This window comes from Lepidothrix coronata, unplaced genomic scaffold, assembly GCF_001604755.1.
Source record: "Lepidothrix coronata isolate B3197 unplaced genomic scaffold, Lepidothrix_coronata-1.0 Scaffold73, whole genome shotgun sequence".
Taxonomy (NCBI): domain Eukaryota; kingdom Metazoa; phylum Chordata; class Aves; order Passeriformes; family Pipridae; genus Lepidothrix; species Lepidothrix coronata.
Window position 1 is genome coordinate 2,799,557 of NW_016690253.1, and position 27,798 is coordinate 2,827,354.

The 27,798-nt window shown below is 54.4% G+C and overlaps 1 protein-coding gene across 2 annotated transcripts; it reads right to left on the reverse strand.

The window, feature by feature from the left end:
• On the reverse strand, window positions 1-27,481 carry FRMPD3 (FERM and PDZ domain containing 3). 2 transcript variants are annotated; one of them, XM_017819344.1, is made up of 14 exons: window positions 27,328-27,481; window positions 26,988-27,090; window positions 26,574-26,619; window positions 25,228-25,332; window positions 24,083-24,190; window positions 23,403-23,534; window positions 22,745-22,864; window positions 22,479-22,615; window positions 21,564-21,687; window positions 20,818-20,907; window positions 19,736-19,915; window positions 10,141-10,285; window positions 4,928-5,752; window positions 1-4,112 (listed from the first exon to the last, which is right to left on the reverse strand). In XM_017819344.1, exons 1-14 carry the CDS (start codon window positions 27,476-27,478, stop codon window positions 1,243-1,245), a joined length of 5,136 nt encoding a protein of 1,711 aa, XP_017674833.1. In that variant the 5' UTR covers window positions 27,479-27,481; the 3' UTR covers window positions 1-1,242. The 2 variants fall into 2 exon arrangements, with proteins under 2 accessions (XP_017674833.1, XP_017674832.1); XM_017819343.1 differs by lacking the exon at window positions 26,574-26,619 and having other exon boundaries at window positions 26,988-27,132; window positions 27,328-27,425.
• Window positions 27,482-27,798: the final 317 nt, after the last annotated feature.

Genomic DNA, 27,798 nt, shown 5'->3' on the forward strand with positions numbered 1-27,798 from the left:
GATCCAGCCTGTCCAGACCCCTCTGCAGAGCCTTCCTGCCCTCCAGCAGATCAACACTCCTGCCCAACCTGGTGTCATCTGCAAACTGACTGAGGGTGCCCTCAATCCCCTCGTCCAGATCATCGATAAAGGTCTTAAACAGGACTGGCCCCAACACTGAACCCTGGGACAGCACTAGTGACTGGTTCCAGCTGGATTTAACTCCATTCCCCACCACTCCCTGGGCCTGGCCATCCAGCCAGTTTCTCCAGGAGAATCCTGTGGGACACAGTGTCAAAGGCTTTACTAAAGTCTAGGTACACAACACCCACAACCTCTCCTTCACCCACTAACTGAGCTTCCCTGTCATAAAAGGAGACCACGCTGGTCAAGCAGCACTTGCCTTTCACAAGCCCACGCTGGCTGGGCCTGATCCCCTTGTTGTCCTGTACATGCCATGTGATGGCACTCAGGACTATCTGCTGCATGACCTTCTCAGCACTGAGGTCAGACTGACAGGCCTGTAGTTCCCTGGATCCTCCCTACTTGCAGGCATTAAGCCCATGCCTTTTGCACAGGCAGTACCTGTGCTCAGGACTAGAACACTGGTGCCTAAGCTGTGACAGTAGAGCCCAGTAGGGTGACCTAGCTCTGTCCCAGGATCATGGCATCCTGCCTGTGCTAGGACTACTTCCCAAGCCCTAGCATAGCAGCAGGGACTTTCACCCCTGCTGTATCCCTGTAGATCCCTTCTGCTGCTAATGACGTCGTATTTGTGGGCCAGGAAGATCCTGGAGGCAGAAGAGCTGTTTACGTGGCAAGACACTGGTTTGGCTCCACACTGCCCAAGTGAAGCCAGAAGATTTCAGCTCAGCATCTGATAACTCACTGGCCCACCACAAACTGTGACAAAGGTCCTTGCACCAGTGAGGCCCAGAACCCCATGGAACCAAATTAGTGTGGAGATGGGGCAGCTGTGCCTCCCAAGTACCATCACCAACAAGGCCAGCTCGGGAGAACAAGCAAAGAAGCTGCTTGAGCCCCCCGACGAGCTGGTTTGCACAGCTTGTGACAGGGCATGAATTCACCCTTCAAAACCACCACCACCACCACCATCCATCCTGCAGAGATCAGAGTGTCTTGGCTACTGCAAACTCCGGTGGATGTGGGGCTGCAGACACGCATCCTCACCAGACCTGTGAGACTGGAGAACCGTCAGCACGTGGCCTGGCACACACTGGCTTGTTGGTCTTCACAGCTGGCTTACTTATTGATCAGCGTCTTTAGGGAGCGTGTCAGCGTGCTCATGACAGTGGCAACCGTGGCTGACTGGCGGGCGAGCTGCTCCACGGTCTGCTGGTGGCTCAGCATCCTGGCCGTGGACTCCTCCGCAGCCTTCAGGAGGAAGGTGTAGTTTCTCACCACTTCCTCCACCTTCGTCAGCAGCTCTTGGCGCTGGGACTCCGAGCGCACGACGTACACCAGCCTCACAAAGGTCTCGATGAGGCTGCTTAGCACCTGGAAGCTGCTCGTGATGGCAGAGAGCATGTGGGAAGGGCTCTTGTCCACGGCTGCGACGCGGCGGCAGGACGCCCGAAACTCCTTGAACTTGAGGGCGAGCTCTTGCTTGTACTCAGCCAGCTGGGAGATGTAGGGTTTGCAGTCCCGGACATCAGGGCTCAGCACACACTGCCTCAGGATAGTCAGGAGCTCATTGGTGTCCAGCTGCACTTGCAGAAACCCGTTGGGAAAGCTGTAGGCGTGGCCTCGAAGGGTGTTGATCTTTGCCAAGCTCCCCTCAAAACTGGAGGTCCTTAAATCTATTTCCTGGGTCTGACTGTCATTGGGACTGCTGCAGGCTGTTGCATCTAGGACCTGGAGAGTCCTGCTCATGACTGGGACCATCTGATTGTCCAGCTTCATTCCCGGGAGTATCTGCATGGGGATGGAATACGACAGCTCATCCTTTTCACTCCCATCATCTGCAACATCACATTTCCTGTAGTAGAAGCAGTACCGGATGGAGCAGCACTTCTCGTCCTCCGTGTCTTCATCCCGCAGCTCAGCAGGACTTGGGTACATCTCCTCCTGGACAGAGAACACTCCTGAAGCCTTCTGGTTCTTTTTATCCTGTGCTATCTGGACATAGGAGGGGTCAGCCACTCCAGAGGCTTCCAGGATTTTGCTCTTCAGAACAGGACAGATGATGCTGGGCTCAGGCTCTTTCTGGGGGCCTTTCTGCTTGGTCGTATAGATGTTCTGGTAGATGTCAGAGGACAAGGATGTCCTATCAGTCTTATCTATTTCACTGACACTGTAGCGACGCAAGAGCTTTCTGTAGTGCGGTGCTCCCATGCACTCCCCTGGGGAAGTGCACGTTGCCAGACAGGACACGCCGTTCTCTGGATCTGATCGGTAGTCTCTGGACTCTAAACTTGTGGATCGTATCCGTTTGCCTTTGGAAGGGCTGCTCATGCTCGTCAGCCTAATGGCTTCTACTTGCTTCTGGTCATCTGCAACTTTGTCCCTCCCTCTCCTCTCCAGTTCTGGTATCACCAACTGATTCGGGGGTGGCCTCATTCCCCTGCAAATCCTCTTGCAGTCACAGCTGCGCCTCTGCTCCCTGGACATCCCCGGGACTTTTTGCACAGGACTGCTCCTTAGCTGGCAGCTGCAGCGCCCAGGGGCAGGTGGGTGCAGATACTCCTGTGGTGGGAGGTCACCTTTGCTCTTTGGCTTGAGCAGCTCTTCAAGGAATTCCAGCTCGTACTGCTTCACCTTCTGCAGCTGGGCCTGCCGCTCGTCCGTCTCCTTCTTCAGCCGGGTCGGAAACGTTGCAGAGAACAGCTTCCTGAACCTGAAGGGAGCTTTTGGGGCTTTGGGTTTAGCTGGGACGTCAGCATCTTGTTGGGTCACCTCCAGTACTTTTTCTACTTTTTTAGAAGGCACAGTGCTAATCTGCAGGCTCTCAGATCTGGGCATCAGCTGGATTGGCCCTTTGGCTTCCTCACTGGTGCTCCTGAAAATGCCACCAGGTGATGGAGAGTGCACTTTGCCGCTCTCAGCTTTTAAGATTTTGGCTGAACTTTCCTGTTGCACTTTCTGTCCTGGGTTTGAAGGAGCTGTGTGTTTCTGCAAGACGAGGCTCGCAGCTTCCCCACCTGCCTTCTGCCCTGTCTCTACGCCTGCAGCTTTTCCTGGAACATCTTTACTCACTTTTTGCTGGTAGCTTTTAGAGGCAAAAGTCTTACTGGACATCATTTCCTCACCTGCTGAAGCGAGGTGGAAAGCTTCAGCCTGACTGCCGTGAGCTTCTTTAGGGCTTGGAGAGACTTCACAGTGCTGCTGCTGAGAGAGTTGCTGCTGCTGCTGCTGCTGACAGTTGCATAATGTCTCTGCAGTTTGTGGACCTCCTTTAAGTGTCAAAGGCTTGCTGCTGGCTAATGCACAGCTGCTGGTACCATTCACATTCTGGTCCTCTTTTAAGGCTGATACCACTTGGGGAGCTGAGGCTTTTGCATTTGCCACTTGCTGCAGAGCAGCTGAAATGATGGCTGGAGTTACACAGCTTTTTTGATCCAGGAGGAGCTTGGAGCTTGGCTGCACCTCTTTGGGCACCTTCTCTTGTAGATCCTGTGACTGCTCCCTGCTCAGGGCTGCTGTGGGATGCAGAGATACCTCAAAGGCAGCTTTTGTGTGGCCTGCACCTTTGCTTTCAGTGCTTGGCACTGGAGCGCCCTTGTTCTGCTCACTGAGCTGGGGGGTCAGCCCTGGCTGGACAGCTGAGGTGTAGCTCTGCTCAGCACGTTGCTGCTCCTGTTTGCTGTTGCAGCTGGTACGGCCAGGACTTTGGGGAGAGGAAGCTGGCTTCACTGAAGGGTTTGGCTCCTGGCGGCTCAGGGGGTAGGGTGAGGTGAGAACAGCCTGGGCAGCACAGCTCTGGATTCGGAAAGGCAAGTCCTTCCTGGCCAGGAGGTTTTCTTTGTTGATGTGTTGTGTGAGGAAGTAGGCTGCGTTCTGATGCTGCTTCATAGCAGAGACCATCTCCGAGACATCGGTGAGCTCTGAGGAGTTCGTCTCATGGCCAGAGTCCAAGGAGGACTCGGGAGTGATGGCAGCCAGGACAATGAGACCTGAGGAGGGACACAAAGAAAACCCCACAACAAACCTCACACCACCCCTGTGTGGAGGAGAGGGGAACTCCAGGCAGCAGGAGGGTCTCAGGAATGCAGGACACATCATCCCACTGGAAAAACTTTTGTGACTTTTCACTAATAAGAGTTAATGCTTTTAAGTGAGGTCACTTTTCAGCACTGAGCTGTCTTGCTAGATAAATTCAGCAAGAGCTCCTGGCCCAGGAAAAGGTCCTGGGAAGTTTTCTAGTGTTAGTGGAAACACTGGACCACCCTACAGGGGCTTCTCTGGTACCAGACGGAAAATCGGGTACCAGCTACTCTGCCATAGTGAGTAGGGCAACCAGGACAGGGAGAGGGACAAAGGACTGTGATGGCAGCAGGCTGGTCCCAGAGTCACCCATCTGACAGCAGGTTTGCCCTGTGAAGGGCTCACACCCTGCAAAACCCATGGGAACCTGCAAAGACTGATGGCCAAAGGTAACAGCTGAGTGGTCACAGTGGGGAGGAACTCATGCTCACAGTACTGGTCTGTTAGTGACTCACCCCAGCATCGTGGCATGTGGACCACGGCAGATATGGGATAACCAAGAGACTCCTTCAGCCACTGCCAGGGAGAGGAGTCCCACCTCAGCTTCTTAGAAATCTTCTGAGCAGCAGCTTGGCTGCTCCTGCTAGAGCCTGTTGCCACAACTTAGTTTTTACTAGAAGCTGCTCCACAGTCCCATAGGATGGGAGAAGGAGACTAAAGGGAAGGACGTACAATAGGAAAGAAAGGCTATAGGGAAAAAAGGGAGTCACAGTCACTGAAATACCTGCTGTCTGCTGTGGTGGGGGATGCGGGCAATCCTCTGAAGCAGCCAGGGCTTCCAGTGCCTGCAGGGTGGACACCAGGGCATCATCCAGCTCTTGGGCGTGGTCCCGGACCGTCCGTGGTTGCACGCTGTCTATCAGCGTGACAGGGATCTCATCGTAGAGGATGCCACAGAGGTGCCGGCCCTGCTCCTGGCTCTGGGCAGCTGCCGCCCGGCGCTTGGGGTCATCCTCGTCGGAGCTGTTGTCTCGGAAGCCAGGAGGAGGGGCGGCGATGGCGGGGAGCAGGGACGTTGTCTCGTCTTCTTCCTCATCGTTCCCGGGAGGGGGAAGCGACATCAAGTCCACCATGTTGTCCCGGGTGGTGCCAGGCTTGCCCCCCATGCATGAGGCCAGCCGGCTCTTGATTTTGGCCTGGCAGGACTCGCAGTAGAAGTGCGAGGCGTCGCTCCGCAGGTGGGTGTCTATGGTGTGTGCCCTGGCCCTGCTCGCGTGCCTGTCTTGGTCAAGGCCATCCGGGTCATACTCGTTGGCAGCCCCGTTATAGCCTTGGCCAGAGCTTTTGGAAGTGGGGTCAGATTTGGTCCTGGGACGAGTTTCCTCAAAAAAAATCAGGTTTTCATTGATATCCGTGCCGCTCTCTCTTTCCTTCCTCTGCTCTCGCATGTGCAGGTAGCAAAAGCGGATGAGCTCCGAGTCAGAAGCCCTGGTGGTGGAAGGCCCGGCTGCTCCGGTGACAGTGGCAGAGCCACCCACCAACCCGTTCTCTTTCTTTCCCATGTGCCCTGCCCCGGCAGGCCGGTGGAAGTTGTGTGCGTTGATGTAATCTAAACCAAAAGCACAACAGGAATGTTAGCAGCAGCACCCAGGGGAAGGAAAAACAGCATGGGGAAGCTCCTGCTCACCCTGGAGAAGCACCCATGTACTCTCTGCACTCCATTCCCCAGCAGTCTGGACTGCAATGGGACACGTGTGTGCCCTGCAGCACAGCCAGGCCACCTTCCAAAAACCTGCTGGGCCTTATCTGCCCAGGGAGAAGAGATGTCCTGCATGTACAGACCATAGAATTATCAAATGGTTTGCGTTGGAAGGCACATTTCAAGGCCATCTAGTCCAATCTCCCTGCAATGGGCAGGGACATCTTCAACTAGATCAGGTTGTTCAGAGCCCTGTCCAACCTGACCTTGAATGTTTCCAGTGTGTGGGTCTCTCAAGAGGAAAGGGATAAGCCTGAGAGGTACCATGTGTGGCTACCAAGAGCAGGAGGGAACTGCTGACACTGAAGACAAGGGACCTTCTGGCTCTGAGATATCAGCCCCTTCCTACAATAAGAAGAAAAGAGAAGACACAGAAGAGGCAGAAGGGAGAGGAACATACAGAGATTTACAGGGTGCATGTGGAAGGTGGCCAGCTCAAAAAAAGCCCATGTGGTATTGAAGGAGCTGACTTGCCTTTCTTTCCCTAAATGAATAAATCTGGATTCCCATTAAAGAATCCCATTAAAAGAGTTGTTAAAGTGTATTAGTGAAGCCCTTAGGTGTGGCTGAGCTGCAGTGATGGTGGAGGTCAGAAGAGCCTAGAGGGTGGCTGGACAGGATTTAGGTGCCAGCAAAAGCCCTGTGACACACTAAGGTAGCATGCCACCTGCTCGTGGGGTTTGCTCCATTATTTCCAAAATTATTACATGCTATAGAGTTTAATGATATAAATTTTATAAAGCAAAATATTATGACATTTATGATAAAAGAGTATTGACTTTAAAGCTTTTTGTTTTTGACGAGGAATTAGATCAATGCCACCATGGACCACCAGCACAACTGATCAGTGCCCTTTCACAGACAGCTTTGAGGCATCAGAAATACTGTTCTGTTCCTTCCTCTCCATCTCCCCGCCCATCTCTTTTCCAGACTAACCACGGCAAATTCCTTTAACCTTTCCCAACAGGTCTGTTTCCTAAATGTCTCAAGCTTTCTTACTGCTCCAGGAAGGATTCTCTCCCTGTTAGCTACCTGGGAAAATGCCTTGTATCTGTGCTGCGTGACAGCAGCAAGCACAAGAAGCAAGATGCCAGTAGGTTGCTGGGGGCAGAGCTGAGCAGAGCCAGAGGAGGGCTGGCCAGCACATCCAGCACTGACACAGGGACACAGGTGCCACATCACTGATCCACCAGCCACATCCAGAGGGCAGCAGGAGCAGCCTGGCTGCTGAAGAACCTTCAGCCTCAGTCTGCCAGCTCACTCGTTATATGGCAAGAAAAAATTGTCACAATTTTTGCCTAACATTGGCCAGACCAAGCAGTGCTCCTCAGGAGACTGCTAAATGTGGTGCAGTATTGCCTTTTGGGGAGGCATCCAATGTAGTTTGGCTGTGTTTAAGTGACAGACACACCCCCAGCCCCCTGTCCCTTGCTGCCCACGATCCATGTGTTATTTCTGTCTGGCTGATGGCTATTGGATCAGGCTGGCTCTGAAAGAGCCCACTGCTCTTGCTGTGAAGCATCTCCCTGTGACAGCCTGCCCTTGCTCACTTGGGCAAGGCAAGTGGCTGAAATACTGCTTGGCCAGTAGTCCAGCCCTCAGGAGAGGCATCTGTCTGCATTGCAGGTTGAACTGTGCAGCTGTGCTGAGAATGGCTGCCAGGGGATGCAGGTTCTGTCTTACCAAGGATAAATTAAATCAAACAAATCCTAATTAAATTCATTAGCTCAACAAATTGGACAATTTGTCTCCCCAAACACACGTTTGTATTATACTGTTCATCACCTGCAGTGCTAAAATCCCCACTCAACCCAAAGTCTCTTTCATTTGTGGCCATGCCAGTGCTTGGAAATGCTGTGTGGGGGAACACATGAGGGGACATGCGGGATGTGGCAGGGTGGCACAGGCTGAGGCAGAGGCTTTCCCAAACCCAGACACCTCCAATGGATCATGTCCATGCCTCACTGGCTGCTCATGATGAGCCAGGGCCTGCTGCTGAATGGGGCCAAACCCCTCAAATCCATAATCTAGCTGCTGGATGCTCGGGGGTAAAAGTTCCTGAGAAAGAGCTGAGAGAGCAATTAAGGGCAGAGAGCTGCTTGGCTGACAATGGCTCCTGATGGGAGTGGGGGAAAGAAGGGGCAGGGACGACGGAGGGCAAGGTTCTGGCATATGGCTCCGCAGGGAAATGCAGAGAGATGGATCTAACTGACAACACTGGGACAGCCTGTGCATTTCTAAAAATGTCTGCAGTTCAGCAGGAGGTTTTAATGGGCCTCAGGGAAGATAGATGTGCTCCTCTTCTAGGTAAAAGCATGGGCCAAGGCTTGATTTTACATTTAAGATGCTGGCACAGCCTGCCTGCAGCCCGGGAAGTCACAGTCTGGGCTAACTTAGTTCATCCCAGTGGGGCTTTCTTATCACTCCTGCAAGGATGTGCTAATGATCAGCGGTCCCTGCTCCCTGTGATCCGCCCAGCTCCTGACAGCTCAGCCTGCAGCCCTTTGAGACCAGAACTGTGAGCAGACTTTTCCCAATACACACTAAATTCACTCCTTCTGAAGGACGGCTGAGCAGCTGGGCCGAGTGTGCAGGGTCTGCAGGGAAACTGCTCCACTCCACTGGTCACAGAGGTTTTCACTGCACCTCTGAGGATAGAACAGGCCATCCAGGGAGGGGCTGGCTCAGACCCATTGCTCCACTGCTGTCCTACCCAGACTGTGACTCCCCTTACCCCCAGCAGAGTGACATTGGCTTCTTGAGATTGTCAAGAAAAGGGCAAATGCAGAGGTTTGGACCACACCCATGAAGGAAAATCTCCCCAAGAAAAAATCCTGGCTATTATCACCATTGCTAGAGTGTGGAAAAACACCACTTGCACCCTGTGGGTGCCACCAGCCTCCTTCCAAGCCCATGGGTATGTTCTGGGATGCTCTCCCCACCCTCTGACTCCCCACAGCCATGTGCCCCATGTGTCCCAGTAGCCCATGTCAGGGTGACATGAGCCTGGGAAGGACCACTCTGATGATGGTCAGTTAAGTTGGAAACACCCTCTGCTCACAGCAAAATGTGCCTAAATATGTTCCTGGAGGACACCCAGAGCAGGGAGCGCAGTGACAGCTGTCAACCAGAGCCACAGGGGAAGAAGGAAAAGGAAACTGTGCTTATACTCACACCATCATCAACTGCCAGGCCTTTGCCTGGATTCACTGAGGTTGCTGCAGGTGCTTTCTTGATGCCTCGTGTGAGGGTGTCCTCCCACATGTGCTGAATCTGTGTCCAAGTGCCTTCCCCAATGGCACCAAGTCGTCTCCCAGGGACCCTGCTAACTTTCTGCACTCCTCCCACCTCCCCAAGCCAGTCTCACCTTCAGGAGGGAATTTTGACACTGCCAGCTAAACTAAAAACTTGCCTGAAGCTGCAGCTTCACTTGGGAGGTCTTGGGGCAACCTTCCATAGAGCTCTGGGTTGGTATTTTACTCATATTTTGTATTTCCCGATACAAAACACATCTGATGTGAACACCTGCATGGAACAGCAGCATGGCTGGCCCTTGTTTGAAATCACTCCTGAGAATCACTGATCTTTCCTGAGCATGACTCACACCTGTAATCCATCCTCAAGGAACAGCATTGCTGCCTGTCAGGCCAGAACCTCCTGCTGTGCCCAGACCAGCTTTCTGCTCCTTGCATCAGGCTGAAAAGCTGGGACATCTAAGTTGCCTTCCTGATTTGGGAAATCAGCAGAGCAGCCATGCTTGCAGACCCCCGGGATGGAGGCAGCAGTATCCAAAGGCAGCGGGAATGCAGTCCAATGAGTGTACACCCTCACGCAGGTCCCTGGAGCCGGGATGCCATCCAGGGAGTGTGTGCTGCATCCCTGCGGCAGCACACAGGCTGTTCTGTGAGGATCCAGCATTTAGCTGGCAGCATTACAGGTCTTCTCAAACAGCACCTCCTGGATCTGCTCCAGGAGTTGCCAGAACAACACTCACAGCGAGTGTTTGCGGCTTGAGCTGACACCACAAGCCAGAGCTTATCCAAAGTGAGGACTTGTGTCCCTGCTCCTTGCTTTCTGGTTAAAAGGGAGGCTGCTCGTTCTTGGGGTGAATGGGAGCAGAGGGGAGATGCCAGAGAAACCCTTCACCTTCCTAATGCTGCAGAGCCCTGGGTGGAGGGAGGAGAGGGAGGGGGAGGCTGGGGAAGGGGCTCGCACAGAAAGCAGAGGCTGAAACGTACCTGCCTTGATAATCTGAGGCGGGGGTGGCTGGCTGGGGGCCCTGGACAGGATCATCTTCTTGGAGTCCACCAGCAGACGGCAGTAGCCCGCGATGAGGCAGGCAAAGTTGGTGGCTTCAGGCCACTCCATCAGCAACACCAGTGGCTGGAAGGCAAGAGAGGCAAAGCACGTGAGGGCCCCGAGGTTCAGCTGACAGGGAGAGAGCTCCACAGGGGCTGCACTGGGGCCTGGCACTGGTGTGACTGGTGAGCTGCTGGCACTTTCAGCACTCGCACAGGAAAAAACCAGCCAGGTGCACGTCCTTGCTCCAGCCCACCCAACAAATGGCTGTGCACAAGAAAGTGCCTCGCTGCAGCTGTGATTCCTGCTTGCTGACTCCCCTGAGGATGAGGAAAGAGCTGGAGCCCCACTGGGCACAGGCTGTGCGTGGCAGAGCCCCCACACAACTGCCTTCTGATCATCTGTCTGCCTGTCGATGCTCTAAGCCTACCTGCAAGCACCAGTTTAACCTTGGGAGCTCAGGGAGTTTGTGGAGTCTCCAGCTGCCAGAACCCCTGTTCCACTGCAGGCACCACGTCTCCCCCCCATAAACTAAGACATCTGCTTCCAGCAAGATGCCAAAGGGGCCAAGCCCCATTACAGGCTCCCCCAGCTACCACGCCGTGCCTGTGGATCTTATTTAAATCTATCCCTTTGGAAAATTAAATTTGTGCTTGGGAGCAGATGGTGTCTTCTCTTTTAGGAGAGCGTTTATTCGCATGCTAAAAAAGATCTTTGCTTTAAAGAGAAATAAAAATCAGACATGATCTGTGTGACACGTGTCACCTCACGGCACAGTTGAGCAGCAGACAGCACAACTCCCTGACTCCCAGCTTGTCCCAAGGAGAAGATGAGCTATCCTGGGGAAGCTGTTGGGGTGGGATTCACTCTCACCCATCCAGTGAGGTCTCCTATGCACTGCTGGGACCCCACACAGCTCAGTCGAGTGGTCCATGCTCGGCCTGAGCCCCCAGCACTGCTCAAGGCAGACCCATGAGATGGGAAAAAAATTGACAGTGCCTTCAATAAAGTTATGGCAAGGCAGCTCCTGCCCTCATCTACCCCTTACACAAAGCACCCCTACCCAAAGGACCTTTGTACCCCGTTACAGGGCTTATCTGAGGCAGCTGGGGGACGTTTAGCTGCTGTGTCTCAGGCTGCCCCTCCTGCCATGCCCGGTCTCTTGCACACTGACAGCCCTCCAGGACTCTGAGGAATTCATTTACCACATTCAGGGCACACCAAGCCTGTTTTAAAAACCACTTAAGCCTACGCAGTGTGAAAAGCATTAAAGCTATTTTGGTTTTCTTGTTTTATAACCACGGGAGGTTCCTGGTACCCACTGGCCAGTTCTGTGCTCTGCTCAATATTTGCTTTTTTAAGCCACCAAGCCGATTGTGGCAGAGGAAGACCCGCCTTAGGCCAGCACGTCACACTCTGGACCACACACTGCAATAAACTTGGGTGTGAAGACATCAGCCCTGAGCAGAACTGCATGTGATCCCCAAGCCATGCCAGCCCCTGGCAGGGGCAGATTTTCCCTTGGGCCAGGGTAAAAAAGTTCCCTCTTTGGCTGTTGTGCAGGAAGAGAAAGGAAAAGAAATAACTTGATGTGGAAGAGAAAGAGCCTGACAGGTGAATGTCCTCTGCTGAGAGGCTCTGCCACTGCCCACTTGACAAGGCTCTTTCTGCATCTTGGAAAATAAACCTGAGATGACACAGATCAAAGGGAAAGTATCAAGATAGAGTAGTGAAGAGATTCTCCACATAGCTTGAGGGAGGCAGGCATGCAGCGGTGAGGGGGGTGACACCTCCTAGCCCAGCTCCAATCTTGACACAAGTGATGAAAGGAAACCATGTGTTCCATTTCTGTGTCTGAAGCACCCTTAAAACAAGTGTCTTGGCTAAGCTTCCTTGGTTTTTTTCAAGCCATCTGTTGAATGGAGAGATATTTGTGCATTTTCCCCCCTCTGTTTTGTGGCAGCCGATGGTTGGAGTGCAACAGTGAGGAAGGGAACAAACCCCAGCGGGAGGGAGGCAATGGCTGATGAACATCCACTACCAGGAGAATAAACAAAGAGGCCAAGGTGGGTTGAGAATTCCCTTTCAAATGGAAAATTAGGAGGTAGTTTCCACCACGTGGGAGTCCCACGACAGAGATTCACAGCCAGCTCTTGGGGACACCAAGGCAGAGTGGCACAGAGTTGTGCACCCTCAGTGCCTCCCTGTCAGCACTCACAGTCCAGCCCACAGTGCAGCCCCAGTACCCCAGCTGGGTATCTTTATCTCTGAGACCCATTCCCAGCTTTGCTCAGCTTCCTCTGCTTCAGGATTTTTCCCACCCATCCTGAGATGGGACTGTAGGTTCTTGCTGGCAAGAAGCAGCCCCTGGATCAGTCCTCCTGAGGGTGACAGGACTGAGGTACAACCACCCTGACTGTAGTTTCTTGCCTACAAATGAAACAGAAGCACCAAGGTGCTGTGACCTCCCTACCAGGTGTCCAAGCAAGTCCAGCCTCCAGAACAGCTTCCAGCAATCAGTGCTTGGCATGCTGGGGTTAACTGTGGCACTCTGCTCTGAAAAAGAGGGATCTTAATACTGATTAGCATTACAGCTTAGAATGGGGTCTTAGAAATGATTACTCTCACATCTTGACAAGCAAGCTGCGTGAAAGTTCTTCTCTAATTGTTAAGCGTTCAAATATTGTTATTAGGGATTAAATCACTTAAGCTACAGCACTCTGGTGATCTCCACATGGCCTGGGAGCCCACACTGCTGGGGCTCTGTGTCCTGCTGATGGATTATGGGCTGTTTACAAAGACACTGAATGTGAGCAAAGCTGTTTCAGTCAGGCTGTGCATCTCCCCTGGCCTTGGCAGCTTCTCTGCTGCTCACTAAGAGAGGTCTGATCATAACTCTTTTCTATGCAGGGTTACAAGATGGAATCTCTCTCTCTCACCTAGGTGGTTTTGCTGAGACTGCAACAGCTCAGCTGCCTTTCAGACATCCACCCTGTTGCCACAGCCACTGCTGAAAGTGGCCAGCAGATCTGAGAGTGATTTATGGGGTCAAGAGGCAAAGAGGCAACATGATCACAGCAGCCTTGTTTCATTGGGAAATCAGGCCACAAAGAGGAGGTATCAGGGATGGCAGCTAATGGAGATGTTATTTTTAGGCATCAGCAACCTTAGTCACCCTGCTCCATGTAGGAAAAGCAAATGAGACCGTGCAGAGACAGCCAGGCACAGGAGAGCTGAGCAAACATTGACTTTGTGAACAGGTGCATGAAAAATTTCCAACTGACGGTGCTAAGGGTTTTAAATGGTAAATTCAGGGCAGCTTTGCACGGAGCTGCTAAAGTAAGAACCACGCAGGGCCGTGCTTTGGGCTTCCTTGTGATACCCATGGCTTGCAGCAAATGGGATTGACCCCCTTTCCTTTGGAAACATCCTGCAAGAAGCAGCGAAGGCTCGTGCCTGTGGTCAGGACTGGCCTGGTCCCCAAGGGCTGGGGCTCATGCAACATCCCTGTGTCTCCCTGCAATTGTTTTAACTTCCTGCTCAATCTCAACCAAACCTGACAAAAAGGCAGCAACCTGGAAGAGCACGAATCTTCATAAGTTTTCTAAACCCAGTGGTGCAGTAGAGCAGAGAGACTTCTGTGAGCAGCTGGAAGGCAGGGAAGGATGCAGCAGGAGCAAAACCAGTGCCATTCTTCTAAGACCCTGCTCCCTGCCCTGTCAGCACTGATTCAGATTCCCAGTGGGATGCCCAGGAAAAGGTTTGTCTCTGACGTGTAATATGCCAACATGTAAAGAAGGTAATTTTAAAGAGAATGCTCTTTCTAGATCTAAATGTGTAATACCAGCCTGAAAATATTGGTGTTTTGGTCTTTCACTCATAATGGTTTTCTAGATTTTCTAGGCCTTGTGAGGAAAGGACACTTTTTCACTTCAAGTTTCCTGCTTGGCAACCAGTCACTCTGGAAAGTAAAACAAAAGACATTTATACTGGATGGAAGAGATAACTTTTGCATTAGCTTATTAATGATATAGTGCTTTTTCTATTATGCCCTACCTTTAAATCAAACCTCAATGTCCTTCTGGAGGGTATTGTCTTGTTCAGATAAAGGCAAAGGTTTCATAGAAGGACATTTGGAGGAAATTTTATGTCCAGGATTATGCTAGAGGATTTTAATAGTCCTCATATTTAAATTAATTTATGACCTATGCAGGAAAATCTATGCATATGATAGCCCTTAAGCTTATGTGCATTTCCTTTTAGTCTCCCCCCCTTTATCATGTGCTCTGGGTCTTACCCTGCTTTCTTTAAAACAGTGCAGTAGAAAGATGGGAGATGAATTTACATAATTTATGTTCCCTGGTTTACTTGAGGTGCACTGCCAAGTTTATATAATATAGGCACCCAGGCCTAACGAGACAGCAGTCGATTTTTCACTTCTACATTGACCTTTCCTTGTCTCCCCTTAAGCATTATTAACTCAGCTCTATCAATACCAGGCTGCTTGTGATTAGGACCACAATTTCCCACCTGTTGATCAATAAATGCCCTGCCTTGGTTTCCAGCAGACCTGCAGGTCTCTCCTTCCTTAGGGTTCAAGAAGTCGCCACCTCTGCCAGGTGAATGCCCTCCTTGTGCCTTGCAGTCCTACAAAACTGGATGGGGAGGTACCTCTAGAGACTGCAGGATTGTGGGGGGGTCTCCTCCTCTCTGCTTCAGTGCTGGTGCCGTGTCCCCTCTCCGTGCTGCTGTGTCCTGGGAAGGTGCAGGACACCTCCTCACCATGCTGCAGCTGCCACCCTGGCTAGCTTTCATCTTCCCCCCGGCTACTCAAAAGGCTCGGGGGATTTCTAACAACCAGAGCCTGCTGGTGCTTTTGGCATCCTCCACATTTCCTATCTGCTGAAGGAAGGCAGCTCTCAGGCCTCCCCAGGCTGCAGCACACCCAGGCTCCCTTCACGCCCACTGAGTGCCCGAGGGCTGCTTGTTTGGTTGAGGAGTTTTTAATTTCTTTTTTTTTTTTTTTAATTCCTTTTTAAGCGAACAAATCAAATTTGGCTTTGAGGGCTTGGAAACTCATCCTCTCCACGTGTTGTCTGACTCTTGTGTTTCTGGCTGGCTCCCGTCTTTCTGGCTGGCTCCCGTCCTGGGTGCCTGCAGGCAGCGCTTTGGGTGGCGCCGGGGCTGGCACCACACACTGGGACGTGCTTTGCTTTACATCCCACTGCTCTGCTTTACATCCCACTGCTTTGCTCTACATCCCACTGCTTTGCTCTACATCCCACTGCTTTGCTCTACATCCCACTGCTTTGCTCTACATCCCACTGCGAGCGGATTCCCACCCCTCCCACCCCACCTACTGAGCCAAAGGAAATCTCAACCCCTCCCTCTCTCCCACGAGGTGACAGTGTTTCAGCAGGGCTTAATGCAAATAAAGACGAATCCAGCGTAAGGAACCAGAGCCTCCAGGTCCATTGTCACTCCAAAGTCTGGCTCTTCATAGAAAAATCTGATAGGATTAGCCACTGTTTGCACAAGCAGGAGTAATGTTGGCCTCGCCTGCCCTTGTCAGTACGATGGGACTCCCCAGAGTTTTCAGACCACAAGCTGGCAAATACACAGAGGGCCTTGGCCTGGGCACCCATGGCATGTCCCTGCCACGCTCAACTGGGGAAGCACCACTGGGTTCGGGGCTGGCTCCAGCAGGGAGGGCTCAGAGGGGTCACCATCATATCTCCAGTGAGAGGAAGGGGCTCCGTGGCTTTTTCCAGGGGGAGAGGGAAAGGCTGAACCCCAGCTGTGCATGATATTTATTTTCATGGCAGGCTGGAAGCACACTGGGGGCCCCTGGGACACCAAGATCAATACCCAGATTCCAGGCACAGCAGCAGCCAGGGACCTTTGTGAATTAATTTTGCCTTTGTTTTCCTCTGTCAAGTCTTGATCTCGACTTAAGCACTGGCTGGCTGCAGGCCCTGCTGGAGACTGAAGTCAATTACCCAGATGCCTTTGATTGAATTGTGCCTGTCCAGCAGCCAGACATCCTGTGCTCCTGCCCCACAGCCCCACACAGGGACAGGGCACAGCCTGGAACAGTTCCTCTTTCAAGCTGCACACACTTGTTTTTGGGCTCAGGTGATCCAGCTGTCCCCCAGACATTCTTCCTTCATTCTCATTCAGAGTGTTTCAGCAGCTTTTTTTCCAAAGTCAAGACTGTTAATAAGAAGAAGCCCAGCAGTGTGTAGCTGTGTAAATCAGAAAGCAGAAATGCTCCATTGGAAAAGGCATTTCAGTAAAAAACAAACCTTTCGTTTCTGCGGGAGCTGCGGAGCCGCACAGCCAGGGGAGCCTGGAGCTGAGGCAGCTCTCCCCACACCTCCTGCACTGGGGAGCCTTGGTGGCCAGTCATCCACCCCTCTGTGCCCCTTCAGGGCTGCTGGGCTTGTCCAGGTGCCAGGCAGGAGATGCTGACACTGTCCTTCCTGGGATACTGGGAGGTAGAAGAGGACTTTGCAGTGCTGCACTGGGGAGGGGAGGAGATGGATGCCTGAAGCCCAGTTCTGAGCTGGAACATAAGCACTGGCTACTCTCAAATGCTGGTCCCAGCACTGCCAGGCAGCAGGAGGGGGAAGCCCCTGGGAGATGCAGGGCCCCCTGAGCCCCACACAGTGCCCCCTGCACAAGCTGCACTTAATGCATAAAAATCACAGGAGACACCTTTTGCCACCTCACTGCCCCCAGCAAATCTACGAGCTTCAGAATCAATGCTTGAACATCAGCAAGTCCAGGGCGCAGGAGGAAGAATGGGGAAGCAACAGCCACAGCAGAGAGGAGACTTTGCCAGGCAGGAATGACCATGAAATCTGCAAAACACCTGCACCACTCAGGGCAGCTGGGGGAGTGCTGTCCTGCCCCCAGCTACGGGCTGTGAACTTTCTCAGCATTCCCAAGCAAACCTGCCCTGCTCCCTCATGACTGTTGAGATGAAACTTGCTCCTGTCCTCCCAGCAGCTCTCACGGACCTTGCAGGGAACAAAAATCCTTCTAGGAGCTGGTAGCATAGGCTTGGAGGCTTTTGTTCCTCTGCTCCTCTGTGAGGGGTCCTGTCAGCATTTGCCCCCTCCTTGCCACACTCGCAGTGGCAAAAAGCTAAAGAAGGCAAAGCAGAGGTATCAGCCCTGGGTTTGTATCCTAAATGTGCTGTTTTAAACAGAAACGGAAGCCCAGGCTGGAAAAGCTCCAAAACAAACGAATTAACTACCTAGTGAATAATTCATAAGACAAACACCATTTCTTTTTCTCCTAAAATAAATGCAAATGGTTTACCATCTCCTCAAGCCTGCTTGTTACCTGAAAATCTCCCCCAGCTCCTTCCTGGTGGGTGAGTCTGGGCTGTAGTTGCAGGCCAGTGGGGGATAAGAACTGGCTGGTTCAATCAGGGTGTTCAGACCTCCAGCTGATGGATGCTCCGTGACCTGACCCCTTTTTTTAACCCATCATTTTAACTGCCCTGAGAAACTCAAGATGGCCTTTCTGCACAAATCCCTGAACCATCACTGACCATCTGTGTTTCCACAGTAACCCAGCGAGCACCTCGTGCGGATTCAGGCTGGGAGCTGCCCCAGCACCAGCATCCCACGACACAGCAGCACCAGGCACAACAGCCCAGGGGGACACCCCCTCCTGCACTGCAATCCATGGGGCTCCAACAGGCTTCCAAGGGTGATATGGATGTGACAGGTCCCCAGAGCAGTCAGGACACTACTTCGAGCACAACCCTCTAATGGTTTGTGACTCACGCCACAAATAGATTTATTTGCAATCCAGGGCTTTAGCCAGCGACACGTTCAGTGCAACAGAATAATTGTAGAAAGCAGATTAGCACTGCGAGGTAATGATCTTTTTGCCTGCTTTTCTTAGCCTGCCTCATCCATCGCTGTCCTGTGCAGGATTAGCATATGCCTCGTTTTGGAGCAGACATTCTGGCTTTAAATCCCAGCCCTTTGGATAAGGGCTAAATGAAGACAGATAACAGCAGCCTCTGTGCTGGCAGGGTGCTGCTGAGCCTGCTGAGATCCACAAATGGGGTGCTCCAGGCAGGCAGAGGGGCTTTGGGTGGCTGTGGGCAGCCGCCTGGAATTTCTCACGGAGATAAAGCCACTGTGCTTGTGGGAAGTATGTGAGCTGGCTTTTCTCCAGCCTTTGGGGGGCTGGACAGAGGGGACACAGGAGAAAATCTTCTCCTCCAGCAGGAAAGGGCTGGTAGTGGCTGATTGCTGCTGCAGAGCATGGCTGAGGGGAGCAGCACAGCAGGATCTGTGGACAAGCTGTGTGGGAATTGCCACTTAATTCACAGCAGATGGACTCCAGCGTCACCTAAGCCTCCAGCACATCTGTCACTCCTGGGGACAGTCTGTGCTGGGGGGACACTGCCCTCTCCCATGCCAGGGAGGGGACAGCAGCACCCCACCATGAGCCCATGGAGCACAGCCAGTGCCACACATCTTCCTGCACAGCTGTGGCACATGTTGGAACAGCCATGGAGCTACGTGACAGCAAGGACAGCTCTGAGCGCTCACAGGGAGCCACGGGCAGTCACAGGGTTGTGACCAGCCTATTATTAATGTATTAATATGGTGATTTTATACACACAAATCCGAGGGGTGCAGGCACCAGGAGGAACCAGCAGGGTTACTCATGGTGCAGAGGGTGTCCCTTGGTTATTCCTGCTCTATAAGCAGTAAGGAGGAGACCAACGGGCATCTGCACAGCCCAGGCAGCTGGAGGGGCTGGGCAAGGAGGGTTTCCACCTGCCCAGGCTGCAGTAGGGGAGGTTGAGGGTTTTGAAGGGTTGGGACAGCCACAGCAGGACGCCAGGACTTAACTGGGCAACCACTGACCTCAGTGGGACGCAGAAGAGGGAATATTACAGATATTACAGTTGACCAAATACCCACTGAGTTATGAATGCAAAAAAATGAGGCTGTTGGAGGGGAGAACTGAAGCAGAGGGGATGAGGATTAATGTGGCTCTGGCAGAGGCTACTGGGGTGTTACTGCAGTTCAGCAGATCTACTGGACCAGGCACAGCGGCAGCAGGAAAACAGACGTGGAGGAATTAATGAGCCTGGTGGGAAAAAGTACTAAAATCCACCGGGACAGAAGGCAGCAGAAGAATCCTAAACAAATCCACCATGATTACATCTGCAAGGCTACAACTGAAATGGTGCAAGGAAATGGCTGGAGAGAGGGCTGGGGCTTAAAGACCTGGCAGGAGATGAGGAAACACAGAGGCAGAACACCATGGTCCTCGGCACCAGTCCCTGCCCGTGTGGCACAAGGAGTCAGATGGGCAGGGGAGGTGCCACAGACCACACATCCTGTGACCACAGCGTGAAAGGGGCTTTGGAGCCTCTAGAAATCCCCACAGAGATGCTCCAACACGCACCTGTGACCTGAATCCCCTCAAAGGCTGGCTCCAGACTGCACACCAGCCCCTCTCCCCGGTGCCTGCCCCCACGGCACTAGTGCCTACCTTGGCATCCAGGATGCTTGTCTCCACCCGGGCCACCCCCTGGTTCTCCCTGAACAGCTGGATCTTGCTGACCTTGCTGAACTCTGACAGCACCGTGGTGAGGTTGGTCTTCAGGTCGATGACGTGGCTGATGCCGTGCCGGGGTCCCACCAGAAGGGTGGTGGCTGGCTGCTTCTCATCCTGGCACATGGGGAAAGAGAGACAGACAGACAGGGGTGAATAAATGCACCCTGAGGCTGTTCAGGCTGTGCCTGGCTCTCTCCATGGAGCCAAGCCTCAACGGTGGCACCTTGGTCGGGTGCCGACGGCCTTTTCAGAGCAGCAGGTGAAGCTGGTGCCGTAAACCTGCCTCCCTGAGCCCCTCTGCAGAGCTGGGAACGGTGTGCAGGATGCCACGGCTATTTAAAATAAGGCTCTGAACTGACTGTCCACATGAAATATTCAGGCTCGCTGGTGTCACTACACAGAAGTAAGAGCGTGTTACAAATCTGCCTGATCTGACACTGCCTCTGAGAGAAGGAAGCAAAGGAGGGAGTGAATGTATTTTAGAAAAGAAGAAAGACCAAAGCCTTGGCTGGATATAGGGATCTTTCTTGCTCTGGTCTAGAAGGATGCTTCAAGCCAGACGTGGAGGAGAAGAGGAGCTGGGCAGAGCAGTGCAGAAGAGAACAAGGGAATACTTTGTACTCCTTACACGTAGTTCAACTCATAGGCTGGCTGAGAGTCATTGCTTTGGTGTCAGAGATGGGAGAAAAAAGGCAAAGCACCCACACCAGATGCTGCCAAGGCACGATCAAGTTACAAACACGTCTGAAACTACTCCAATTTCACTGAGCAGGTCATCTCGTTGCCCAACAGGGTGGCAAGAACAGAATTGACCCTGACCCTGCAGAGCTGAAGATCCAACCTATTGACAGCAGAGGCTCTGAAGGCTTTACTGGGTGGGTTTGGACCTTGTCAGGGCAGAGTAAGAGACTGAGGGAAATAATTTCTGTGGGAGCCACACCTCCCCTGTCTCTCCCCTCCAGCACACTCTCAGGACCACTGCCAGGCCCCTCCCAGCCCACCCTGAATTACCGTACCAGCCCCACTGTGTTGAAGAGGACCCCAGCAAAGGTCGGCAGCTCGTTCAGGATCCTCAGGTACTGCAGCTTTGCCTGGGCTGTGGAGACCTGACAAGACACATCACAAAGATGATAACCATGAGCACAAGGGGAAAAAATGCAAGAGACTGGTGCACACTTAGGGGGTCTCATTAGGAATGGACAGCAAGTGGTCAGGCAGCTCCAGGCACGGGCTGTGCTGGCAGGAATCTGAGACACTGGGTTGGGGGGGTCTCCACTCCTCTGCCATCCTGGGAGATGCTGGGAGCTAACTCAGAGTGAGGCACAGCCAGGAAGGAGCCCCAATGCTTGATGTATAGCCCACACCTCAAGATGTATAACCCTCCTGGGGGATATGTGCCCCCAGTCCCCAGGGAGCTCTGAAGGCTGCAGGACCCAAGGCAGTGGCTCAGCAGCCGCCTCCAGAGCTTTCCAAGCCCAGAAACAGAGATAACAATAAACTGATCTGTGCCACTTCAGCCAAGCTGAGAGTTGGATCTCAGCTGATCTCACCCCTGAACTTCACTGCACTCCCTGAAATCCAGAACAGCGTTTGGAACTGTATTCAGGAGAGAGAGTCCATCTGGCTGTCTCCCTAGGATTTATCTCACATCCAAGGGGACTTAACAACAGGAGCCCCTGAGCAGCTGGGGACAACAGGCTGGGGTGGAGGGCAGGCTGACACCCCACCAGCCCTGAACCAGGGCAGTTTGTGCTGGGCTCACCTTGGTGCCACCAGGCTGGTGCTGGTGGGCTTTGAGCTGCTGCGAGAGGGATTTCCGGAGGCTCTTCTCTTTGATGAGCTGCAGGAGTGAAGGGGGCAGGAAGGGCTCCAGGCCCCACTCCTTCCTGTGGGGAGGGAAGCCTGCATGAGCTGCCAGGCCAGAGACCCTTGCTGACGGGCAGAGAGGGACAGAAACCAGGGATGCTGTCCCAGAGCATCCTCTTGCCGTCAGAGGGAGCCGGAGCCACACCAGCAGTTCCTTGGTGTCACAGCCAGGGCAGCAGCAGCCCCCAGCCTGGGTCCCCAGGGGGATGGGACCCCAGGCTGGTGCCATAGCTACCAGCACTGAGCTGAGGAACAGCAGTGCCAGGCTCTACAGCTGAGCCCAGCTCCTCCTCACCTTTATGTAAGGTTAAGGGACGCAGGGCAAATTCCCAAACCTCTTTTTGGGTCCTCCTGGAGTGCCATCTCCCTCCTTCCTCCCTGTGCCCACTGCGTAAGGCCAGCCTGCACAGATGGACTATGTATGGATTTAGGTCCCCCAGGAGCTGCAGGAGGGCTGAGCCAGGTTTGAACAGCTTGGTGATGGGCTGAGATTACGCAGCCACAGAGCTTTCTCCTTGCCCAGGTTCCCATGGAAATGATCCTGGGCTCACAGCAAATATCCCCAGCCCTGGCACGGTTGCTGCACAGGGCTGGATGTCAGTGTGAGGGGGTCTTACATGTGGTGGGACCAGGGGCTGTGTATCACTGCTGCCGAGGCCATGAGCCAGTGGCCAGCTCAAGGAGGGGCTCTCAGGGCATCTCGTGCTCTGCACCCCAAATCATTGCTTGGAGCACGCCAGTTACACAGGGGAACAGGGAAGGGGCACAAGGGAGGGCTGCACCGAAGGTGGGGACAGGGAGCAGGACTCACTCCACATTCTTGAGGGAGACCTTCTGGCTGGGGCGGGTGGCTGAGACAGTGATGTAGATGTGGAGGGCAGCCAGCCCCAGCAGCATCTCTGGCTTGGGGTCTGTGCCGAAGCGCTCTCTGATCACATCGTTGCGGCTCTGCGGGAGGGAGGAGAGGTGTCCTCAGATAAACACAGGGACAGGCATCTCCCACCTGAGAGATGCCTCCACAGGCCCAGCCTCGGCAGATGTGTGGGCCATGAGCACCATCAGCTCCCAGTCCCCTACCTGGATGTACAGGTACTCGAATGCTGCAGGATCCCGGCGCAGCAGCTCCACTGGGTCCTTGGGAAAGAAGCTCACACGGAAGAGGCATCTCATGCCATGGTAGTGTGTCCTCTGCACAACCTGTGTCAGGAGCAGAGGGGAGCAGTGAGCCCAGGAACTGTATATTTGCCTGTAGGGCAGGAGACCCCCTCTCCTCTCTTTTGGGGTGATACCCAATTTCTCTCCTCATCCTTTCATCCCGGGAACAGCCCAGCCTTCCTTGGTGTGACAGCTTTGCCTGGTGCTGCAGGGTTTTATGCCACACAAGCTAACACTACCTCCATGATCCCCATTTTATCCCTGGTCCTGTGCAGTGCCAGCTTCCTGGCTCTCCTGGGCAGGTCAAGGATGTTCATAACTGCTGTCTGTAGCTCCCCTGGCTGGAACCTAGAGCATCTCCATGGTGCTGTCAGTGTGGAATGGGTAAAACCCTGCTTGTCTCCCTCCCTGGCCACTCTCTTCACCCCTGAGCATGCAGGACCATGCCAGAGGCAAGGAGAGGCTATGCCACTGCACAGCACAACCCCAGCCAAGCCCCACACTGGGGGCAGAAGAGCCTCTCTGTGCCCCGGCCCCTGCCCAGGGCCATCCCAACACCCTCCCACACCCAGGAGCTTACATGGGCCAGTGGCTGCTTGTCCTGGAGCAGCAGGAAGCGGTGGCTCTGCTCCGGGCTGGAATACTCCAGGACCAGGGCAAAGTGCTCGATGTGCCTCAGCGACAGGCGGTCCTGCAATGTCACCATCACGTCCTGCAAAAATCACAGACATCCTTGGCTGCGAGGCACTGGCTGCTTCCCAGGGTGGGAACTGGCACCCCAGTGAGAGCCCAGCCCCTCCCTGGCAGCTGGGGCCATGCTGGTGAAGGATGAGGCTCGGCAGTGCTGAGAGGGGCTGTGGGGTGGTACCCAACCACTGCTGCTCCAAGTGACCTTGCAGCAGGAGGTGACCAGCGGCCAGATGCCCAGCACCCCGGGTAACACCGTGGTGGTGCTGAAGGGATCTGCAGGGAGCTGGCAGGGGGACTCACAGGAGCATCCACCCTGGCTGGAGAGCAGGCTCACGGCAAGGAGGAAAGTCAGGAGAGGGAGAAGGAGAGCAAAATCCCATCCCTGCCAGCTGCAAAGCGTGTTGCCCGGGGAGGCAGACGGGCTATCCATCATGCCAGAGCAGCTCCCAGCCAGCCAAGCACTGCTGCGGCAGCGTTTGTGCGCGGAAGCAGGAGACGAGGAAAAATGGAATTGGGCAGGTGGGAGGAGAGAAGTGTCACGGTGCCGCGGGGGGAGGCAGAGGGGCTCACCTTCACAGTGGTCCGGCCGTCGAACGTGAAGGATTTGATCTGCCCATTCTCCAGGAAAACCTTCAGCACATTGGGAATGAGGAGGAGAGCTTCTTTCTTCAACATGTCCTGGCATGTGGGGCCGGCAAAGGGGGAGGCGAGGAGGATGGGGGGGCACGGGGAGACAGAGGGAAGACGGAGAGAGAACGAGTGTCAGTGATGGAGTGCTCGTGGCATCCTCCACTGCTCTGCACTTTTGCACTAAGAGGCACATTTCCCCTGGAAACCCAGCACTCTGCTGAGCCATTGAGAAGTGCAGAGCTGAAGCAATTTGGAGCTGCCTGACAGATTTACCCCGCCAGCTCCCAGCAGCTGCACTGGGAACAGAGCATCCTGCTCTGTCCAGCACATCCCAGTGCCCATGCCTGGCAGCCTGTCCCACTCCCCAGATGGTGTCCCAGAGGGGAGGCGGTGGCCAGGGTGGCTCAGAGCCTATCCCCTTCTCCTGACCCTTACCCCAAGCCTAACCCCCCTCAACCCAGCCCATCCCCTCTGCAGGAAGTTGGGAGAAGGCTGGTTTTATTTAGTGAGAAGTGTTTCAATCAGATAATTACCTAATTGATTTTCCTTAAAAATAGAATTTGCTAGAAGCACTTTACAGGGTTGGGGTTTTTTTCAGTTTTATTTTGGGGCTATTTTTTTTTGTATGCTCAGTAATAAAACCTTTCTGATGAAGAGATAAAGGCACTGGGCTGGAACATTGCAGCCTCCATGGCCATGCAGCAATGCCCTCGTGACCCTGCCCCACACACAGGTATTCCTGTGAACCCTCTGGCATAAGGCTGGAACCCACAGACCTTCCTTAGGGCAGGCACTGGCACTGCCTGGATGCCTCCCTTGGGTGCCCAGGGATACTCAGACAGGAACCAGGTTTCTAAGGCCAATTTCTGGGGCTCTGTCCCACAGAAGGATAGAGGATGTCCCCCCAGCACTGACCCAACATGTTGATTGTGCCCAAGGGGATCTGCCCTCTGGGGCTCCCCAGGCCAGATGGCAGAGCCCAAACTGGGAGAGGAGCCCTGTGCCCCCAGACACCTCACACCCCTCGGCCCCAGGGAGACCTCAAGGGGGTGGTGACACACAGAGGAAGGCAGGGCAGGACTTACTGGGTCTGTCTCGCCGACTGTCACCTGCTCTGAAAATCGGACTTTCACAGGGTTGGACCTTAGCTTCGCCTTCTTGGCTGCGCTGATGAAAGCAGATTTGGGAGACTGGAAAGAGAGCACTGGGTAAATCACCTGCCTGCCCTCGGAGCTGTGGTACGTCTGCCTGCCTTTGGAGCCATGGTGTGGGGAAACCAGACACACAGCCCAGAGGAAACCCCTCTGAAGCCAGCATGATGATGGGGAGTGGGCAGCAAACCATGAAATGGGGAGTGGAAAGCAAGTTCCCTTTGTTGTGGTTTTACGGTGCTGCAGGCGGGGCCAGAACGATGAGCAGCAGTCCCTGAAGGCACACCAGCAGCCTCAGCATGACAGGGGAGGCTGCACCCCCAGTTAGCTCATGTGTCCAGCACTCCTTGTGCAGGCTGAACTCTGGCAGACACCAGCCAGGTCTTGCTTGGAAGCACCAGCACTGGTTCGGATCAGAGAGACAAACCCCTTGGATGTGGGTCTGCAGCCATAGGGAGACGGGAGAAGAGAGGACCCTGGCCATCCGTGCAGGGCATTCTGGTGGCAGTGCTGGGGAGCCTGTGCCTGCACATGCTCCGGCATGGAGACTCGTGCCACAGAGCTGGGCATGCCCGATGGTGCCAGCATCAGCTGAGCAGCCTGTCCTGGCAGGTGGCCATCCAGGGCCAGAAGGAAAAGAGCTTTTTTGGAGCCTGGCACACATCCCCACTCCTGATGGGGCCATGCTGGTTGGTGGCATCTTCCTGGTGAGGAGGGGAGCACAGGGGAGCTCTGCACTTATCTCCTTCCCTGACATCAAAGGGCTCAGTGAAGCAGAAATGGTGCCCTGCCACCACTGCCACTGGCAGTGGCAGGATGGTCCTGTCTGCTCCAGCACCACGGGTGCTGAGCCCCGGTGCACCATCACCACTGGTGCCAGCACCACCACCAGCCACACTGCAGTCTGGCACTCCCAGCTCCCAGGGGACGACCCCTCCCTGCCACCTCTGGCATGATGATGGGTCACTTCATCAGACACATGGGATGTCCTCAGAAAACCGCAGGGGTTTGGGTGTATTTTTCCTCCCTCCCTCTTGTGAGGAGGCAGTGGCAAGGACAGGGAGATGGCTGCACACCCACACTGACCCCAAGGGGCTGCGGCAGCTCTCAGACTCCACAGCTTGGAAGAGCCCTGGGGTGGTGGGACACTGGTCCAACAAGTCAGTTGAGCTGCCTGAGTGGTTTCCTGGGGTCTCTGGGGACCCCACCTCAGTCTCCAAAAGGGCTTTTAACCCCTGTCCTGGCTCCCCTGGAGCTGGCCATGGCCTCGCCAGTCTCACCTGGTGGGTGTGCAGGACCGTGAGGATGATGAAGTCCTTGGCCTTCCTGTGACAGAAAGGAAAAATGAAGGTGGATGGGACCTTATGGTGATGACCTCAACATGTGCATTTGGCTATTGAGAGCACATCCCACCCTTCCCAGCCCGATGGCAGCCAGGACCTCTGTGGGCTCCTTGGGGTGCTTGATAATACGGCTGTGGATGCTTTTCCAGTGCTGCCCACTCCTTGGCCAGCTGGGAACAGGTATGGCATTTGCTCCAAGGCACTCCCCCTGCTCCGGCTGAGGCTTCCCCACCCCAGCAGTGACCATCAGTGACACTGGTGTGCATCAACACCCCAAGGCTTTGGTAGGGGCACAGCAGACTGGCATAAGCCCCCTTCCCAGAGGTGATGGGGGACAAGTGTTGTCCTCACCTGACAAGCTCGATGAATCTCTCTCTGGGGGCTTCACTCACATCCTCATCGTTGATGGCCAAGATCTGGTCTCCTGGCAGGAGTTTATCCTCAGAGGGGCCGCCTGCCAGGAGAGAGGGTCAGGGCCAATCCAGGCATCCCGGAGCTGCGGGGTGGAGGGGAAGCAGGAGGGTCCCAAGCATCCCCAAAGCGTTTGCCCGTGTATGTGGCTGTGGAGCACACCCTGCAGGCCCACAGGAGGGGACAGGAGCGCAGGGAGGGGTCCCGCCGGGGAAAGGTGCCGTTGTGCTTCCCGGCACCACGCGGTCGTGTCCGGGGATCGCCCCCAGCCCCTCCGTACCTGCTGCCACCGACCGCACCACCACCGGCCTCTCGCTGCCAGCCACAAAGCCGAATCCGTAGAGGGGGTGGCGCTGGACCGTCACCTGTCGGAGCGTGTCCGAAGGCAGCTGCCCACATTCCATATCATCGCCACCGCGCTCCTCCGGCATCACATGGCTGCGCTGTGGAGCAGAGGGACAGGCTGTAACGCGCCCCACCACGGCAGCCCTCCCCGCTCCCACCGAGCCCCCTGCGACCTGCAGAGCAGCCCCACTCCACCTGCCCCCTGCCCCCTGCCAGCACTACCAGTCCCAGCAGCTTCCTGGGACATCCGCAGCCCCCGCCCTCCCGTGCAGAGTGGCACTGCTCAGTGCCTGTCCTTGCCACGGCGCCAGCAGCTCAGACACGGGGACATTCGTGGAGATGTCCTCCAAGGGTAAATCATACCATCTACACCAGCATCTCACTGTCTAATCTCTGCTTCAGCATT